The 20,218-nt window shown below is 38.5% G+C and overlaps 1 protein-coding gene across 6 annotated transcripts in view; it reads left to right on the forward strand.

Annotated features, from left to right (window-relative positions):
• Positions 1–14,073, forward strand: part of LOC132790578 (uncharacterized) — a 72,666-nt gene extending 58,593 nt beyond the window's left edge. For 2 of the 6 annotated variants that reach the window (XM_060799148.1, XM_060799147.1), the window contains exons 8-14: positions 4,971–5,039; positions 6,171–6,280; positions 6,383–6,597; positions 8,635–8,773; positions 8,849–8,954; positions 9,031–9,193; positions 11,662–14,073. In XM_060799148.1, the coding sequence (XP_060655131.1) occupies positions 4,971–5,039; positions 6,171–6,280; positions 6,383–6,597; positions 8,635–8,773; positions 8,849–8,954; positions 9,031–9,193; positions 11,662–12,914 (2,055 nt within the window). In that variant the 3' untranslated portion in view covers positions 12,915–14,073. Of the gene's footprint in view, positions 1–4,970; positions 5,040–6,170; positions 6,281–6,382; positions 6,598–6,645; positions 7,305–8,429; positions 8,575–8,634; positions 8,774–8,848; positions 8,955–9,030; positions 9,194–11,661 lie in introns of those variants that run through there. The other 4 variants (XM_060799149.1, XM_060799152.1, XM_060799150.1 and 1 more) reach the window with 4 other exon arrangements.
• The last annotated feature ends 6,145 nt before the right edge of the window (positions 14,074–20,218 follow it).

Here is a 20,218-nt window from a genome sequence, read left to right on the forward strand (position 1 = left end):
ACCGGTGCTTCTATTAGCTTTTCTTTGAGCATTAAAAAGCAGTCCAACTCGTTTTTTCCAAATACAAATGCAGTGTCTTTTCTCAAAAGATCATAAAGAGGTTTAGCTAACACGGAAAAATTTTGTATGAAACGCCGAAAATAAGAACATAAACCTAAAAAACTGTGCACCGCATGAACTTTGTCTGGAATCGGGAAATTTTTTACTGCTTCAATACCTTTCTCATCTGCCTGAATGCCTTCCTTTGTTATCAAAAATCCTAAATACTCTATGCTTGATCTTAAAAATTCGCATTTATCCATCCTTAATTCTAATCTATTTTGAACCAGCCTATGTAACACTTCTTGCAACGTATCTAAATGCTCTTCCATATCTTTGCTCGCAATCATAATGTCATCCATATATATTATTACTTTATCTTGCCTGATTAAGTCATCGAAAATTTTATTCATAAATCGTTGAAACACTGCTGATGCGTTTTTAATCCCCATGGGCATCCTTTTAAATTCAAATTGTCCTAAAGGAGTGACAAATGATGTGTATTTGATTGAAGTTTCTTCCACGTAAACATGGAAGTAACCATTTTTTAAGTCTAACTTTGTGAATATTGCTTTGTTTACTAATTTGTCTAGCAAGTCATCAATTAAAGGTAGTGGATAGTCCTTTATTAATACTTTGTTTAGTTTCCGAAAGTCTATACATAAACGTAAATCTCCTGTCTTCTTTTTAACTAATACAATTGGCGAGGCAAACTGTGAGTCACTTGGTCTTATTATTCCGTTTTCCATATACTCGTCTAACATCTTGAGAAGTTTTTCTTTTTCAGTGTATGACAATCGTCTAGGCGAACAACTGAAAGGCTTATCATCGCTTAATGATATTTTCATTTCGCACCTAATCATTGGAACATCTGGCCTTTTAGTCTTTACATATGTGTCCTCGAACATCTTTACAAATTGACAACGTGTTTTAAAATCTATATCTTCTCCATAATTATAAACTTGTTCTTGATCTTCTACAATCTGAATATTGAATATGTCTTTGTCAAAACTATCTACCAATTCCGGCCCATCATATCGTTTTATATGCAGTCTATCGTAATCTTGTTTAATATGCTTAATTATATTTTGCCCGTTTTCCGTTGATAAATCTTTTTCGCTCTTAACTATTTTCTTATCCGTAGAAACTCCTGGATTCCTTTTTACAATTTCCGCTTCAGCTAATAATTCCATAACGGTTTTTTCATTTAATTTATCGCTCTTAATAAATGGATCGTCTAACAGTTGTGATTCGACATCAATATCATCTAACAGTTGTGATTCACTATCATCGTCTCTTAATAATTGTGGTTTAGCATAATTATCTCCTAACAGTTGTGATTTATCATAAACATTTCCTAACAGTTGTGATTCATTGTTCATTCTGTTATCGTTAACAGGATGTGTCTCTAACAGTTGTTGCTTAACAGTCGCAGTCGGTCCCTTAAAAGTTTCATTGCTTAACATCGGACAGTTAACAGTTTCTGTTCTTAACAGTGGTTGCAAACTAATGTTTATAGGGGTTTCTGTTTTCCGTTGACTAACCATACGTGATTGTTTAGAATTCTTTGCGTCATTTCCTTTTTTTATAACATCAAAATATTTCAGGATCTCTAAATTGAAATTTATGCCGCATGTATGCATGAAATCCCGACCCAACACTGCTTCATAACTCATAGACTCATCGTCGACTATTAGTAATTCAAAACTAAATTTTATTTTTTTCTTCAATACGAAACAAGATACTTTTCCAACCGTATTTAATTTACTTTTGTTAATTCCAACATAGAGATTATTGACTGGTTTATCCAGTGGTATATTTAATGGAAATAATGACTTTTTCAGAAATGAAATAGGGCTTCCTGAGTCTATGAGGCATTCCGCAGTGATAAACAAATTAGGTTGGCTTGAAAAATAAATATTAAAGTGTCTTACATAACTGTTGTCGAACCCGGTGCTTTTGCTGAGTACACCAACACTCTTCTTCTTTTTGCATTCTGCTATGAAATGGCCCATCTCTCCGCAAGCATAACATGATCCAGGCTCCCTTTTTCGCTTGCGGCATTCCTTAGCAAAATGACCCTTGGAGTTGCAGTTGTAGCATCGCTTGTCGTTGTTCTCCGTCGTCCTCTTAGTACCTTCCATCGCACCGTACTTCGGAAGGCGTATGTGTGCAAAGGCTTGTAACATCTGCTCTGGATCCCCAAATCTTTGAATGCGCGCTTGGTTGCGCAAGTTCAGCGACGGTATACCTTCGATGATTTGCTCCAAAAAACTCATCGTTGTCCAATTTAATTGATTGTGCTAAAACGACCTTCTCCTCGAAGTACATTGCAAAACGCTCATTTTGATGCCACTTCCGTTGTTCAAACTTTCGTCGTAGTTCTGCCTTCGAAGCTCCAGTGCCGAATGCTAATATCAATTGATCGCAAAGCGTTTGAAAAGGCTCACGCAAGCGAGTTGAAATTGCATGCAGCCATTGCTGAGCGTTTCCTTTTTAACTTTATAGCCAATAGCATGCGAAGCGATTCTTCATCAAGTTTACACATGGCTGCGACGCTTTTGAGTTGGCTTACCCAAATGCGTGCACATGATTTTCCGTCGAACTCCAGCGTAGCTTCCTTTGCGAGTGCGAGCGAGAACGTTGATCCACCTTTTATTTCGTTTAGCTCATTCTTTTCTTCTCCAGTACTGTCCGTTACATTTCCAGTGCTGCCCATAGCTTGCAATACAGAACTGCTGACGTTGTTGTTGTCGTTGCTGTCGCCCAAATTTGCGACTTCTGACGCCGAACGTCGCGCAGCTGTGCTCAAATCGAGTAAGTGTGTGGCGCCGTTGTTGTTGGTGTCGATCCCGTTGCTGTTGTTGTTGTCGCCGAAATTCGCGACTTCTGGCGCCGAACGCTGTGCAGCTGCGCGCAAAAACTGTGTGGCGCCGTTGTTGTTGTTTATTTCTGTTGTAGACATCTGATGTGCAGCTGCGTTGTTCTGCGAATTTCGCAATTCCTCTTTGCTTAAACGTAATTCTTCTTGCAGCTTTTGAATTGTGTTTTGCAAATCCTGGTGAAACTCTCCTAGGTCAGAATTTTCGCGAACATTTTGAGTCTGATCATGACGCTCGTTGTTGTTGGGCAATTCGTTTTCTTGGCCAGACAAAATGTTGGCCAAACTTAATAAATCGTTGCTTCCTGTTGGTACTTCTTGAAACATCTCTGGTGAAACATTGAGCAACCGTTTTATTAATTCCGCCTTATTGCCCGTCGAGGGCAAACATAGCGCTGTTAGCCACTTCTTTAAATGTGCCGTAGTGTATTTATCAAATGTAGACGTGTTCATATTTTTTTTTAGTCGATCCCACTTCTGAATTTGTGGTAGTTATACACACACGTAATAAAACAATACGAATTGCAGCTTAGCGTCCGATTTATTCTGCTGCTCGATCAAGACTGACCGTATAGCTTAATTATGTATAACATAGAATGTGAAATAGAATGAGAGGAATGTAAAGAGAGCCAATATCGAGAGAGAGTTCGGATAGCCGAGAGAGCGTCACGTTAATATATATGTGTGTATGTGTGTGTAGGCACACGTCCTACTACAATGCCTTATTCTTGGATGCAAAAAAGATTATTCCAGTAATTTTTCCCAATCAGAATTAAATTTACTTTTTTGATATTCTTATGTTAAAATCGCATTTCTATATTTTAATTCGTAAAACAATTTTTTTTCAATAAAATTCTAGTCAATTTTCTAAATTAGCATTGAATTTTGTATTTTAAAATTATTGTTTTGGAATCGAATATTGTATTTAAAAGATTACTTTTTCAAAATTCATAAAAGAAATTTAAAAGGGTTAAAAATAAAAAATCTTGCCAAAAATATTTTAGTTAGTTTTACTAATCAGAATTTATCATATTTTAGGACTAGTTTATATTTCAAGAAATGATCTTAAAGATAATATTCAAGTAGATTTTAACATTTTTTAATTGAATTTCCTATTGCAAGATTATTGTTTTGTATGAAATATCGTTTTTCAAGATTAGTTCTTAATTCAACATAATTTATTAAAGAAAGTAAAAAAATTAAATAACATATTTCTACCCAATAATATATTTGTAAATTTTCCAATTCAGAATTTTATTTTCTATTCTACGATTGTTTTGTTTGTGTTGGTTTGAAATAAGGTATTTAAAGATGGAAATTCCAAATACTAATGTAAAATTCTAGAATGAAGTAATTTCTTCCGCCTTTTTGCAGTGCATCGACATGAACTTAACTGCATTCTGTCCAATCCGAGTACTCTGACTCTCTCACTTGTGCACTCATTAAGTTAGTCCATAGACCAAGTGTCTCTGGCGTATAGTTTTAAACCGTTTTGAACTTTTCCGTTGCCATGCGAGTGCATTCCTGAATCATGGATGCGCAACTCCTATGTTACGTTTTACTATATACATATACATATATATATATATATATATATGTAAGCATTGTGAATTATTCCATTTCCCATGGGGGACTTGCCCCTGCCAACTGCTGCTTTATCCTCGAACGAATCAGCGCAGTCAACCAACTAAACTGTTTTCATTTCTAATGCGATTCTGTCGCATTTGTGTCTACGTCTCTACAACCGAGAGTCGAGGTCGATGCGGACGTCGACAAGCATGTCGAGTTTCATTCTCATCTCTCAACTCGTCTTCGCGTTCCAAACTAATTAAATGGCAGTAAAGAGTCGCCAAGTGTGACGCTCTCTCTCTTTCTCTCCCTAGACCTCTTCCACTTTGTTCTCTACTCTCTGCGCAATTGTGCAGATGAGACAATTTTAATTTGAATTTCAACTAAGCCACGCCACGTGCACAACACTTTTCCTAAAACATGAATCTAGTTTAGGCCGGAAATATATCCCATTCTCATATACATATTTTGACATTTGCAGGTTGTTCGTGCCGCCAGCCCAGCTTTGCTGCGGGTCATTGCACTTGGGGCGTTCTTCATCTACTGCACGGTAAGCTAATCATTCATCCTTTCGCTTCCTTAAGCTTTATGCAAAGCAGCGGGCTTTTCGCAACAGGATTACAGCTTAACAGGCTTTACCCAAAATGGTCGAAAATGCTCCAAATTGTTCTTTGATTTATTAAATTTCAATGCCATATCTATGGCAGGAAGCACATTGAGCCTCCACTTCCGGAGTCAAATAGTTTTCAACAATGCCTGACAATAACAATATTTTTATTTTCAAAAGTCACGTCTAGCCGTTCTTTTTTTTTTGGGTGTGTGTGAACAGTCTGTCATTTAGAGGTAGGCATATTTATTTGGGACAAAATGGATCCGTTTTTAGCCTTAGATCAGACTTTGTGTCAATCATATAACACAATTTGCATAGTTAACGGAAGCAGGCTGAGAGGAAACCACAAAATTCAGAGCCGACAAAATGAAAATAGATTCCTCCTGCCATAGACTATATGGCAAAAATGACCAAACTCAATTCAAATCGATTTCTACGCAATTTAATTTGATTGATTTATGGTTCGTGACGAAAAATAATGGCAAACTGGCCAAATAAAGAACTTTAAACGAAAGTTCATCGCACACACATACACACACACTCTTTGGCAGACAATGCAAGAGAAAAAGATATATTGTGGCACTTATCTGAAGCGTCAAGCTTGCCACTTGGCAACACACAATGATTGAGCTCAGCTGAGGACCAAAAAAGATACACTCAACTCGACTTGAAAGATGTGTTGTGTGGGCCAAGTAGGGAGAAGTATTTTATGGCAACAGCAATTTTTGGCCCTCTTTATGATTTTTTAATATGTGTGCTCACAATGTGGCAGGGTGAATGAGCCAAAGCCGAAGCTATTGTTACTGCTGCTGTCTTGATTTATTAATATTTGAGACCTAGGCAAATACTCATACTTCGAGTACAATATAAAGAAAATACTACTTAAAACACGCTGTTTAAAATATTCGCATAAACTTGGTCGAAATTGTGGGCGATTGTCGTGTCGCAATGTTTGTGTCTGTCAGCGAAAGATGCTCGACTAATTTGCAATTCTAAGTGGCCGGACAACGTTTTCAACACAAAATTATTTGCATTTTTCTCTTGTCATTCCACTCACACACACACTCGCAGAACATTGTGATGTATCCGAATCCAAATCTGTATACATGCACCGCTCGCATTTGGCTGCGCGAAATTGGATTCTCTCTGACCTACGGTGCACTCATGCTGAAGACCTGGCGGTAAGTTCCCGACTTCCTCTCTCTCTCTCTTTTGATTAGATTTCGCAATCGCTATGCAATGTTTTTTACATACATATATACTTCTACATATATCACGTGCAGCATTTCGGTGATATTCAGAGTGCGCTCGGCAAAAGCTGTCAAAATCACAGATGCGGCTCTACTCAAGCGTTTGGGCATCATCTGTGGAGCCATCGGTACTTGTTTGTTGGTGCGGACCTTGGTATCGCCACCGGATGTCGTTGTTGGACGCACCGCCGATGATCTCAAAGCGTTTCTATGCAAAACCGATTGGTGGGACTACACATTCACCTCGAGTAAGTAAAGAGCAAAGAGAGAATGAAAGATGTGAAATAATTTGATAGGACACACATACGCATCTATAGAGCTCCACTTGATTGGTCTTGAAGCCACTCAAAAGCAAGCAACTCAAATGCATACTGCAAAGCGATGCAGTAAAAAATAACTGCAGTCCATATATATTCCTTGCCACGTTATGTATACGCACCGTGTATGTGTGAGCGAACTGAATGTACGAAAAAAAACAAAAAATAAAGCGCAAAAATATTGGAATCGCAATGTCGCCACGGGCAACACGCAACAGGCCCGTGGACAGGACAAAAGGACAGCAGGCAACGGATGTCCTCTTGGCTTAAACTCAAATCCAGTCAGAAGGCCACAGGCGCACTTCATGCGACCATATGTGCTCTGCAGCAGCTAAATGCCACTTTTTTGTGTGTGTGCGCAGCTCTCGGAGCACAGTGAATGGCATTCAGTGACTTTCTGAAGCTTATTTGCAAATTGCAAGCCATCCATGTATCGTACAACATTTTTGCGCTATTCACCAAATTGTTCCATTGATGCGCTTTGCTCGTCAGTTTCAGCGGCCATTTCCAAGTATTATTGTTCTATTATTAAACTGATGGATAAAAATATTGCTTAATTGATTTTTAAGTAAGAAGACCGATTCGCTTTATCGCTAAATTTATTGCAGTTGAAAAAACTGTAAGAGTTTTCTAGCTACACAGAAAAGAAAAATGTGTTAAAATCAAAAATAAAATGTTGAAACAAGATTACATTCATTATTCTTACATTATTCTTAAATCAAGATCAAAATTCTACAAAAAATCTTGTTTGCTCAATCTTGAAATTCAAGATTATAATCTTGTTTCAAGCATGGAAAAATCTAAAAATTGAGCCAAGAAGACAAAATCTTCAATCAAGATCAAACCTTCTAAAATTTAAGGGAATCCAACATTATAGGAAACCAGACAAAAATTCTTTAATTTGAGATCTTTTCTATCTTAAACGCAGACTTTTAAATCTCAAATGCTTGAAGAAAAAAAAATGTTGTTTAAGATTTTTAAGCCAGAAATCTTATTTTAATATTTTGTTTCAAGGTCAAAAGCATCTTAAATGAAAATTGGCAATCTACTTCTAAATCTTAAATAGAACATTCTTGAAGCAAGACTTAAATCTTATAATAATATGTTATTAATTTTAAATTTGTTTACACCAAAAATCTCATTTCAAGATTGTTTTTTGTTTAAAATCGTTAAAATTTTAAATTAAGATTTGCAAACTACTTTTAAATCTTGATTTTTTCTCTCTGTGGCATTATTAAATTAGTAAAGTTAAGCGCTAGCATTTGTTTGCTGTTGACAATTCGTATGCTGCACCCAATATTTGTTCGTTGCAAGAACCTGTCAACGCATGGACGCGAGAGGGAGAGAAACAGTTGAAAAAGAGTAGCTGTCACGAAACGTGAGACATACACAACACAACACACAGATGTGAGAGCTGTGCATATGTATGCGTATTGTCAGCTGTTGACTTTATTAAACTTTAACTGGGATATATATTTGCAGAAGCATTCTCTAAATAACTTAATTTGCGCTACAGTGCAAAACTATTTTATTTTACTCACTCTTTTGTTTTTTGTGCTCTGTGAAATATTCAACGTTCTTTTTATTTGAACTGCAGCAGGTTTTTTGTGTTGTTCATATGGAAATTTATACGTATTTGACTTGCACTCGTGCTGTGCTGTGTGCAGTGTATAATTTTTGCGCTCCCCTTCATTTTAATTGCACGCGCTGCTGTAGTAATATTACCCGAAATAATACATAATACATAATTATAATGCTCGCAGGCATTGGCAATTCAATTGGGCCAAGCGCACACGTCAAGTGCTGAAGTTTTTAATTAAAATTCAAACCAAAAACCAAAGTTCAAAAACCAAACAAATGCACAAAGGATCCAACTTACCAGACAAAAATGTTCTGCTCTTTCTCCATTCTCCATTCTCCTTCTCCTTCTACACTTTATCTGCTCAACTGATTCAACCGCATGCACAGTGGAGGTATTATTCTTGGCTTGGGGCGTGCGACTCTGCATCATGGTGAGAAAGGCGCCCTCCGAGTTCAACGAGAGCCGCTTCATATCAATGGCCATCTACAATGAGTTCCTGCTCACCTGTTTCCTCAACGTGTCCATGTAAGTGCCTAAGATTCGCTCTCTCTTTTTGAATGTGTGTCTGTACTTTGTTTATTGTTCTTCTGTTGTTGCCAGGCTCTTTCTGCAGTCGCCAGCCAATCCAGATCTGCTCTACATCATATTCTTCTGCCACACACAGCTGACGGTGACGCTGCTTCTCGCCCTTATCTTTGGCAGCAAGGTGTGTACGATATATAAATGCTTTTAACTTCGCAGACTTTGTAAAATATCTAAGTTGTTGTCTTCGTTATTCGCAGGTTTATATTGTGCTGCGTAGTGGGAAGTCGCATCAGGAGAACATCGGCCTGGGGGCAAAGGCATCGGGAGCCAAATTCAATTTTCGCCCGCAGGTGCGCACCTTTGCCCATCCCAGTTCGGTGACAACATCGACGGCGCCTGCAGCTGGCACCACCTCGGCAGGTAACTAATTGCATCATTATATCCCTAATATCGACTGCATATCGTCGCCGCTTATGACAAACGAGCGAACAAACATTCGCATCATTTGAATCGCAGACAGGCAACAGTTGCTGCCAACAGAACGTTTGACAAATGATGCATGATGTACAACGCGCCTGTGGACAGAGAGACAATTTATGCAGGACAACGTAGCAAGCGTCCAAGGATGCTGATTAAGTCATCTGTTTTGGCTGCGGCGTTTTGACTTTTATTTATGGCACTTTATTTGCCAAATTAAAAAATAAACTGCCAGCGACTCGAAGTGGTGGCGTCAGCTTATCGCTGACATCGTTGTCTAGTCCCTACATACGAATTGTATATATACTCGACTCGACAGGACTCGACTCGACTCTACACTTGACTCTGGTCGTGGATATCTTGTGTCAACCCCAGCTTTGATTTATGTGTGTTCCCCCTTGACGTCCATGCTTGATGCGGTTAACCTATGAATGTTCGCCAAGCTGAGACTGAGTTGGAATCTAAGCGTGATTGTATGTGTGTGTGAGTGGGAGAATGTGCGTGTTTTCTATGTATGTGTATCTCGCTGGCAACATTAGCGAAGCGAAAACTTCCGAGAAGACCTCCAGCCACATTCACTCGTATTCGTAGTCGTAGATGTTTATTTGGTTATCTCAAAACGTAGGCAGTGAACCAACAAGAAATTTGTTGAGGATTTATTCCCAGAAGCAACTCCTTTTGATAGGAACTACGCAAAACATAACTGCTTGGATGCCAGAGCAGAGCAAATCACGGACTTTATGCGGACTTGTCGAAATTTTGATAGAAACAAAAGTTTTTCCTAATAACTTTTAGCAGTTGCTGCAAAACACGTGTCGCACGGACCGACAGCATTTGACTGAGGCAACATTTTTGCTTGCTTTCTGCTAAAAAAGAGATGGCTGCCATCACAGCGGAGGTGTGAGTTAATAGGAAGTACCCGGCGTATACGCGATATCGTTGGCGGCATTTTAATTTGACTTTATCACCAAAAGCTGCGACGCTTTATGTTTTAATGCTTTATGAGCGAACAAGCGAGCGACCTTTTTTCTCATTGGCGCGCTGTTTTTCTATGTATTTTTTTTTATTTAATTTTTTATTGCTCGTATTTCTATTTTGACGCTTTGTCTGCCGCGTACTGTCGACTGTATGTGTGCGCAAGGGCAAGACGCCTTTGCGGTTGCCTAAATTGTGCGTTAAATTTTCAAATCTTTCTGTGGGGGTGTGTGAGTGTGTGGTTGAGAGGGCAGCTCATTCATTGTGATGCGCTGCGTGCGTTTTTTAAGCGGTCTTCCTTCAATTTGCATATTTAAATTAAACAATAACAACGCAGGAGCAGCAGCAAATACACACTCTACCACACACTCACCACTGGAGACGAAGTTGTTAGATTACTCGTATATTCATGTGCATTTGTATTTGTGCGGTGAATTTTAAATATTCTTTTTATACCCTGCAAGCATTTGATAATGAGGTATAAGTAGTTTTGTGTGCTGAGCTGCGTATACTTAATATTTCATCAACATAAATTCATACAAATTTTCAGCCCGCAAATTGTTTGCTCAGTTGATTAAATTTATGTTTTTGTGTAAATTATATTTTATATTATATTTTTTCCAAGGGTATCGAAAATTTCATTGCTTCCTTTTAATTGTTTCGCTTTTGGCTCGTTGCAAATGTGTAGCATACTTACAGGGGCGCACATAATAAATTCAATTCTGTGGCGGGTGCTGCTGCTGCTGCGCTCGCTTAATTTCACAGCCATAAATCTAAATCCAGCGCTGCCAAACAGCAGCAACAGCAACAACAACAACAAGAACAACAGTAAAAAGTTGCTGGTTTTTTATTTGAAAGTCGCGTCAAGTGGCGCTGAGTGGACTCACTTAAATCACACTGACAGGCTTTCAGTTGAATTGAACAGCCATTTATCATCGTGCAGACCCCATTCCCTCCATATATATGTATATGAATGTTATGTGGGTTGTCTGCCTTCTAGTTAACGAGAAAGGGAGTAAAATAAAAGCCACAACACCGCGTCCATTTTCATTTTCATTTTCATGTTGCTGCTGTTGGCCGCAACTACAGGAATACGCATTTAAATTGTCCTTGTTGGGTTTTGCGAACAGCGAACAACCAAGCAAGCAGCAGGGGAGTGAGCTGGGGGCAAATTACTTATGCCAGCCAACTTTTGACATGAACGCAACTTTTTTAGTGTAAAAGTTGCAAGGGGTTTGGTTGTGACTGAGACCGAGGACTGAGATTGGCAGGCAGCGCCATCAACTTTTCAACTCGAAAGTTGCTGTAAAAAGCACCGCAAACGCGACGCTGCGACGCGACGCGACACGGCGTGTAAATGATGCTCATTGTATAGGTGTCACAGTCACAGCGCAATTGCAATTGATGTGGGCTGCAGCTCTCACGACTTCATCAAGCATACATTTCCTTTGCAGAGAATAAACTGTCCGACCAAGAAGCACTCGAAGAGATACGCCAGCTGAGCATGCAACTGAAACGCATACAGGAAATGGCACCGCCCAAAGGTGTTGCCGTGATGACCATTTCGAGTCTGTTGGATGGCCTTAAGACACCCGGTGGCATGATGGTGGTGGCTGCCGCAGCGACACATGCAGCCAGCGCGGGGCATGCGGCAGGTGGTGCAGGTGCCACACGGCAAAGTGCGTTGCCATTGCTGGCACTTAACGCCGAGATGCAGAAATACAATCAACAGCTGCAGCAGAACAACAACGCGAACAATGCGAATGGTCGAGCTGCTTCAGTTACTGCTGCCTCACGTGGCAGCATTCCCACCATGGTGCTGGAGACGCCACCCTCATCGGCAACGCCAACGCCCACCACTGCCTACGAGGAGCGCGCCATCAACACAGAGCTGAGCGGCGATGATTTTCGCGAGCAGCTGCTGCGTCGCACCGCCGATGGGCACATCATCTGCAGTCGGTGCCTCGATGCGTCCAAGGAGCACTACTACTGCTGTCCGCCGCGCAGCACCTGCGAGCAGCTGGGCTCGCCCCAGCAGGAGGGCAGCTTGAGTTTTGCGAACATCAAGCTTGACTGCATGTGCTCGCAGTCAGAGGATCTGGACCAGACGCCGCAGCAGCAGCGTCAGCGACGCCCCACAGTACGCACGGCTGCCACAAATACGCCACCGGCGAGCTGTAAACGCGGTGCACGCAATTTACTGGAGGCCGAGGTCAGCATTTCGTATCAAATTTGTGATAATTGTAGAAGTAAGTATAAGCTTAGCGACAGCAAGCCAACCGATGTGGCGACCACAGTTGGCCGTCGACGAAGCGGCAGTTGCACTCAGACCGCGACACAGTCGCTGCCCAGCCAGGCAAGAAGTAGCGAGCTGTTGCAAGAACACACAGATGCCACTACTGCTGCAGCTAAAGTGGCACGCTCCACAGATGACTTAGCGCTCTATACGCAGAGCACAGCAAGGCAAGCGACGGATGAGGCGGCGGCGGCAACTGCTGATGTTGGTGCTGGGGCTGAGGCACAGGCTGTGTCGCTGGGCAATGTGTCCAACACATCGAATAATTCCACTAGCCAAACGGATAAGACAGCAAGTAGCAGCGGGGGCGGGGCGGGGCGTGCCAAGCGACCCGATAAGTTGGTGCTCGATCTGAACGATCGCTCGAAGTACACGAAGGAGGTTTCTGTATAGATCGATAAAGATAAAAGTGTTAAAGTGTTAGCAAAAAAAGATATATATGTATACACAGATAATGATACGGATTTGTTTAATGTTATGCAAAGTGACTCGTCAAAATAACAAAAGACTTTATCAACAAAATGTATTTGTATTATTGTATTAAACAAAAACAGAAAAGAAAAAACAATAAGGCAACAATAAGTTCAGCGAGGCGATTAAAACGCCTGATTACAGCGAAATCGAAAAGCCGTTTCGTCGATTTGTGATTTGCATTGCTAAATCGAAAGCCAAAAAACAAGCGAAATCATTTGCAACTATAATGAGCCCCATGTTGTGAATATTTTGCACTTGGCAAACACAAACATAAACAAAGCAGCGTACACACGCACACGTAAACACACACACACACACACCCGCACACAAGTAAACAAAGCAAACGTTGCCATTTTGCTGTAATTCATGTGTTTTATTAACTAGAAAGAGATAGAGACAAAGAGAGGGAGCGATGATAGATAGATAGAGAAAGAGCTATAATTAACTAAAGCAACTAATTGAAACCGCCAGCAAACTTAAAGAGCTGCTTTCATGTAATTAATTAATTAACTCGTAAGTTTGCAGTCTTAAGTGCCCCTATTGAAAATGGTCTTAAGTCTAAGCATAAAATACTACATTTGTATAGGTAAATAATTAATACAATTAAATGATAATACCTAAGTACTAATATTATTACTCTTAGCTCTAAAATTGTAAATTAAACATATCTCTGCCAAAATAAAAATTTCATAAAAACTTCAACTAAAACAAAAACAAAAGCAAACAACAGAAATGCTCGCACTTCCAGAGCTTAGTTAAATATGTAGCTACTTATAAAAATGTCAAAAATTCAAAGAAAACTGTGGAAACAACAAACAGAAAATACAATTATTTACAGCTAAATTACGAATTAGCTCTGTAGAGATGGCTGCGTGTTGAATAAATGAAATATGATTTAAAGAACTGTAATTTTCATTCAATTTTATAAATACTTTAATATTTTTATCACACAGCCATCTCTATAAATCCTTGTTCCACGCATTTAGTTGAGAACTAAATATATATTACCGATAATTATAAATAAAACATTTTGACATGCATTAAATGTACGAGAGATGGAAAATTGTTATTTAACGATATATATATATTATGAATAAAGGTTTATTATGAATGTGTAAAGAGAGAACAACAAGGTGCACAGTGAACAATTGGCTGGCCAACAACTGCAGCTGACAAACAATCAACTGGGATTGACAACAAAATTACGTATACGCACAGTATGCACAGCGTGTGTGTACAGCTTCTAATATTGTTTTCAGTTGGCTCGCCGCCCGCTTTTCGGTAAGTATCAGGCCATCATCAGCAACAGTAGCGAGTGAAAGGAGCAAAACATACACTTGAAGACTCTTTCGTTTTATGGCCACGTTATGGTCTTTATCTTTATGGACATGCTGTGCGCCTCTGTGTGTGTGAGTGTGTTGTGTGACCCTTTTGCCATTTATGGGCACATTTTATGAATGCCTTTTCCAACGAAGCAACCAGGCAACCAACCCACATGTACGCACAATGTCAACAGCTCTGAAGGAGACGTTAATTTAAATGTTTTTACAGCATTTTCCTGTCGATGTTTGCTGTGCCGCCTCATCTGATGTTTGTTGTTTGCCTTTCAAATTAAAATTCCCAGCCGGCTGACAGTTTTTGTTAAAGAGCTCTCATCTTCAGGCACCCACACACATCGTACGTATGACAGCGGGGCAAAGGTTGCCGAAGTGTTATCAAGTGTATAAAGGACTGCTGTCAGGAAGCGCGTGTATTGAATTTTAAGCATCTTACGCACGCTAGCTAACAAAAATGTTTCGTTCGCTTAAATTAATTTAAAGCTGCCGCCGACCTTTCGATTGAAATTTAAGTTTTATACATACAGTACACTTCAGCAATGTCATTCATTCATTATTTATTTCGTATTTTCTCTCTGGGCTTGGCGCGTGACAATCTTAATGAAACTTTTACTTTCCATTCAATATCGAGACATGGCAAAAGACAGGCAGTCAATGCAAAAGTTCATCTGCATACATTTGCTTGCATTGTTATCATTGAGAGCGAAAAATTTCACTTTAAGCAGATTTAATTAAAATTATTCATGTGTGTTTGTATAATATCTCTCTGCCTCGACAATTATTTACATTATTGCAATTATTGTCACTCGATTCTTTGTAATGAAATTATAGAATTTTAACTGCACTGTGAAATTTATCTGTCGAAATCATGCAAATAAGTGTAGCGAAATGAAAGTTAAATATTCATTTAATTGCAGTTAATTACATGATTTCAAGAAAATGCTTTATGCAACTAAAAACTTGAGAACATCTTATGTTACAATGGTTTGAGTCTTTTGGTAGAAAATTCCTTTAAACAGATTGTGCAATTCGACCAGAACATGTTTTTGTTTTCAGCTATATTTTACTCTTTTATGATAAACAATGTTTAACAGTGTTCGTTATGTTTTTGCTTGCTCAGTCATGATTTTAACTGCAATGTGGAGACTAACAAAATGAAAGTGTAATATGCATTTAATTGCAGTTAATTTTGCAGAAGAATTTGGCAATGATTGCAAACAGCTTAAGAACGTTTTCTGTGAATGTGGTTTAAGTCTTTTAATAGCTAAATGCATTTAAACAGTTTGTGTAATACGACTGCAATGGATTCTGGTTTTCAGCTATATTTTCCTCTTTCAGGATAACAATGTTTCGTTGTGTTTTTGTTTGCACTGAGAAGTTTATCTGACAAAATTATATGAATAATATATTCAATCGTAGTTAATCACATAATTTTATTAGGAAATTTTATGGCAAGAATTTTGTAATGTTTGTAAACAGCTTGAGCATAATTTATGTTAATTTATATCTCCCTTTTACTCGATTAATATATTTTCATACATTATCTCCCTTTTAATGCCAATCCATTTTGGAAATTTTTCGTTTTGTTTTTGTTGGCTATGTCAAAATTTTAACTGCAATGGAAAGTCAAAAGAAATTCAAATGAAATATGCATATAATTTTGAGAAAATACCTTATTGCAGATTGCAAAAATTTCGGTTAATCAGTTTTAAATCTTTTGATGGACAAATTCGTTTAAACAGTTTGTGTAATTCGACTACAAACAGCTTCTTGTTTTCAACTATTATTTTCCTCTTTAACGTCCAACAATTTTTATGCATTTTTCGTTGTGTTTTTGTTTGCATTATGAGAGCTTAAAAAGTTATAAAAACATGTACGGAAAGTAAAAAAAAATATAAAAAATGCAGCATACAGCAAAATAATACCCTAACCATAGTTTATTACAAGTGTATGAATAGTTGGTAGCAATTACACTTATGAATAGAGTCAGACACATGAATAGAAAATAGCTTTTTTCTGCTGGCAATTTAGCTAACATTGTAAACGAAAATATTTGTAAGCGGCTCTTTTGTTTAGCATACCCATTGGACGTTGTTGACTAAGTGGTATCCGGATGTGAGGTGAAAAAAGCATTGGTTTCATATGTCAGCGAATTTTATATGGTTGACAACGGAAGTCAAACTTTTGAATCCTGTAAAACTATTAAAAGTGAGCGCATATCAGAGCTTAAATCTATTGTTAGTCAGCACACACGAAATTTAATTTGCAGTTGCTTTGTATTTACATTTTTTCACTTATTTTTTGTGGTCTTTGTGTTAAGGCAGACAATAAAGATTTAATTAAGCGCCTGTTGCAATCGCTGCAAGAGTCAGAAACTTAATTTCTGAGCTGCTCATAAATTTTGTTGCTGTTTGCTGAATTCGTTAACTTGGCAAAAAAAGAATTTCCAGCACTAAAAACGAAGGCACTTAAGAAAAGAGATATACGAATTGTTCTCTCTTTCTCTGTGAGTAAATTTATAACCATGTCGATGCTGATGACCTTTGATGGCAAAGGGGAAGCGGCTGTTGGCTTAATGCGAGTGTCGACTGTCGAGTGCTGAGTCTTCCAAGGATTGGGCTGAATGACTTGGGCTGAATTTGAAACATTTTTCATCACTTAATTACGGCAATAAATGCCAGTGGCAATTTCTTTGCGCCACATCATAATGGCATTAAATAAAAACATGTTAACGACTTGCAGGCCAAAAATTGCAAAAACCAAACCAAACACACAAAAAGAGGCAAAACAGCTTCCTTTCAAACCAGACCAGCACAAATTTATGTGCTAAACAATAAAGGGCCGAGAGCAGCACAAACGGCGCAGATACAAAGACACACACACACACACGCACACATATTAAGAACACAATTACATTGTAATGTGATAGAGGAACATGTCGACAGTCCAAAACAGCAATTGAAAGAGCAGCGACAATGAGCAGAAACAACATTTTTGGATCACGTGCGTTGGCCGTAAAGCCAATTAAAACCAGCATGAAATCAACATTGGAGTGTGCTCGACTTTGAGATACTTGCCACATATTTTTAAAAAAGAGGAAAGTTAGTGAGCTTTAAAGTGCGAAGATAAAATTTAAAATTGACATAAAAGAATAATATAATATAAGTTAAAGTGTCTTCAAAAATGTTCACTTTAGTGATCAATGCTATCTAAGATTTCTGTGCAGAGTGTCCTTCATTCAAGCAGATTAGTATACTAATGCACAGCTATATTGGCGACTATTTGTCCGTATGTATGCTCGTTCAAACGCCAAAAATAAGTACAATAAAATTAAATTGCTCAACACCTTATTAACAGCAGCTGTCTCTGGGAGAGAAACTCAAACCCAAACTCAAACACAAGCCCAAGCACAGGGATGAAAGGAAGGAACTCAACAGTTGAACTCACTTGTTTCGATACCTAGTCGAAGTCGTTGCCTCTTTTTGTTGCCATTTCGCTTTTATTTCACCAAGAAAACAAAAAGAAGACGAACAAAACAGGCCGCTCAGCTTCAAGGCGAAGCCTGCACACCCTTGGCTATGGCAACAAGAGTTGAGCGTGAATGACATAAATCGATCGATAAGCGATATCAAGCCTTGAGCATATTCATATATGACTCAATCAATGTTGCAAGTAAGGGTATAGAAAATGAAAAACAATCAGCAGCTGGGCGATAGGCTCTCTCCTCCAGCCACTTTCCATTTTGCACTTCCTTTGTGCTCGCACCTCTCGCTTCCTTCTTCCTTTTAAACAGCACTCAATAAAGACTCGAGTTACGAACACTTGTGCCCATGTGACTTAAAGTTGACTTTAACAATTTTCACTCTCTGAGAAAATGTACTTGTTAATTGCTTGAGGATTACAACAGACGGAGGCAGAGACAGAGACAGTCAAGAGCTTTTGTAAATATTCTGTTCAGATAAAAACTAATCTGCAGTTCTGTTTACACTTTTCGTAACTCATATGCTTCTCCATCTCCATATGCATAACAGGCTGCCAGCTTTAGCCTGCTAGGGGACAGATGATAATAAGAAACTAACGAAGGATAGAGACAAAGTGAGTTTCACCCGCACTTCAGGAGGAAATTCCATGACGCAAATGAAATATACACATCGTCCATGAAACATAACTTATAGTCAGAGCTCGTTTACATTTGTGTGGAACTTTTTCTCACTCTTCTCTCTCTGTGTTTCATGAAATGTCCAGTAAGATATCAAATGAATGCAATATGAATACAGCATAAAAAGAGAACAGAAAATGGACTCGCACAACTGCATTTGAGTGTGCACGTGAATTGCATTAGAAAGTTAGCAGAATTTACATACAAATGTGTATAAAATAAATCTGCCTCGAGTGTAAACTTTGTAGTCCTACACACAGGTGGAAGACACACATGCAGCACACACACACACACACACACACATACACTCTCGCACACCTTTCAAATACAGACATTGGTGAATGTTCGAAATGCGTTCCTTGTGTTCACATCCCTTTTTTTTCTTTGCTGCTTGCCACCCGAATAACTTTCAGATTGGCTACCTATGTGAGCCAACATTGCCAGCCAACATTGACTGCTGACTGCCTGACTGGCTGACGTGTCAGTAACAAGCAATTGTGCAAATGTGTCGGTTGCTATTTGGCTGCGATGCGGATGCGCGATAAGCGCCAAATGCAAAAATTGAGTATAAGCTTGCCGAGTGTGCGATGCGGATAAAGATAAAGAGTGTAAATAGTTTCCCTTCCCCTTTCCCTTGCCATGGCTTTCAAGATACAAAAAAGTGTGTGCAAAACAAAGCAAATCTCAAAAACAACAAGTCAAACTGCATGGAAAAGAGTTGACTGTGTTTATACCCTATAAATTTTAAAAGTCTCAAAGAAATTTGTTTAATTAAAATAAAATTGAAACATTTCTATACACAGTCAAAAAACGTGCTAAATTCAAGAAAAATTTCGTAAATCATCAAATTATGATGTCAAAACCAAGACGACACATTCGGAAATCAATATAAAAATTCTGCTATTACTCTAAATCGGCCATTCTTGAAATTCAGAAATAAATTCTTTAAAGAATCCTCGTATTTCAAAATTGTGCAAAGAAGGCAAAATCTCAAATTGAGATCAAAAATTCTTTAATAAATTATTTTCCTAGTTTGGATATGACGTTTAACCTGAATTGAGCCTTCCCTGTACAGCTTCAATTGCTTGATAAATATTAAATCTAAGAATGAACTTCACTCTTTTTCTTTTCCAAAAATACAATACGGCACCTCAAGTTTCTGTGATAATTTACTGAGCTAAATTTAGAGAAAGGACATGATTCGCTCCACTCAGTTTGTGAATTCTTCTTTTAAAAAATAAAACAAAATTTCAATGTGAGAAATTTCCAATCTTTAAATAGGATTTCTTAATCGAATAGAGAAAAGGAAATTCTCAATCTAGAATTCTGGTTTAAAGTTGTTTTCAAGTTCATAAACTAAAGATTGAGATTCATATTTTTAGAAAGTAATTTTTACTCCTTGTATGCCTACAGGGTATTCAGAAAAAAATAGTCGGCAACTGTGTTTTAGTGCCAAACACTTCAACTTCTGGTCGTGTGTGGCATTTGTGACGCCACGTCGTTGCCATGACTCTGATGGTTGAATTTTGGGCTGATTTCCCCGCCTCACTTAATAGAACATCTGCATGCTGAGCAGTGACTCGACTTTTATGCTGGCATTTACTGTACGGCGGCGCCGGATTTAGACTGCCTCAATTGAGCGTGCAACTGTAACAGAAGCGAATAGCTTAAATGATGGAAAACAGAAAATCACCTAGACAAGAAATACGTGGAAAGTGAGAGGAAAA

This window comes from Drosophila nasuta, chromosome 3, assembly GCF_023558535.2.
Source record: "Drosophila nasuta strain 15112-1781.00 chromosome 3, ASM2355853v1, whole genome shotgun sequence".
Taxonomy (NCBI): Eukaryota; Metazoa; Arthropoda; class Insecta; order Diptera; family Drosophilidae; genus Drosophila; species Drosophila nasuta.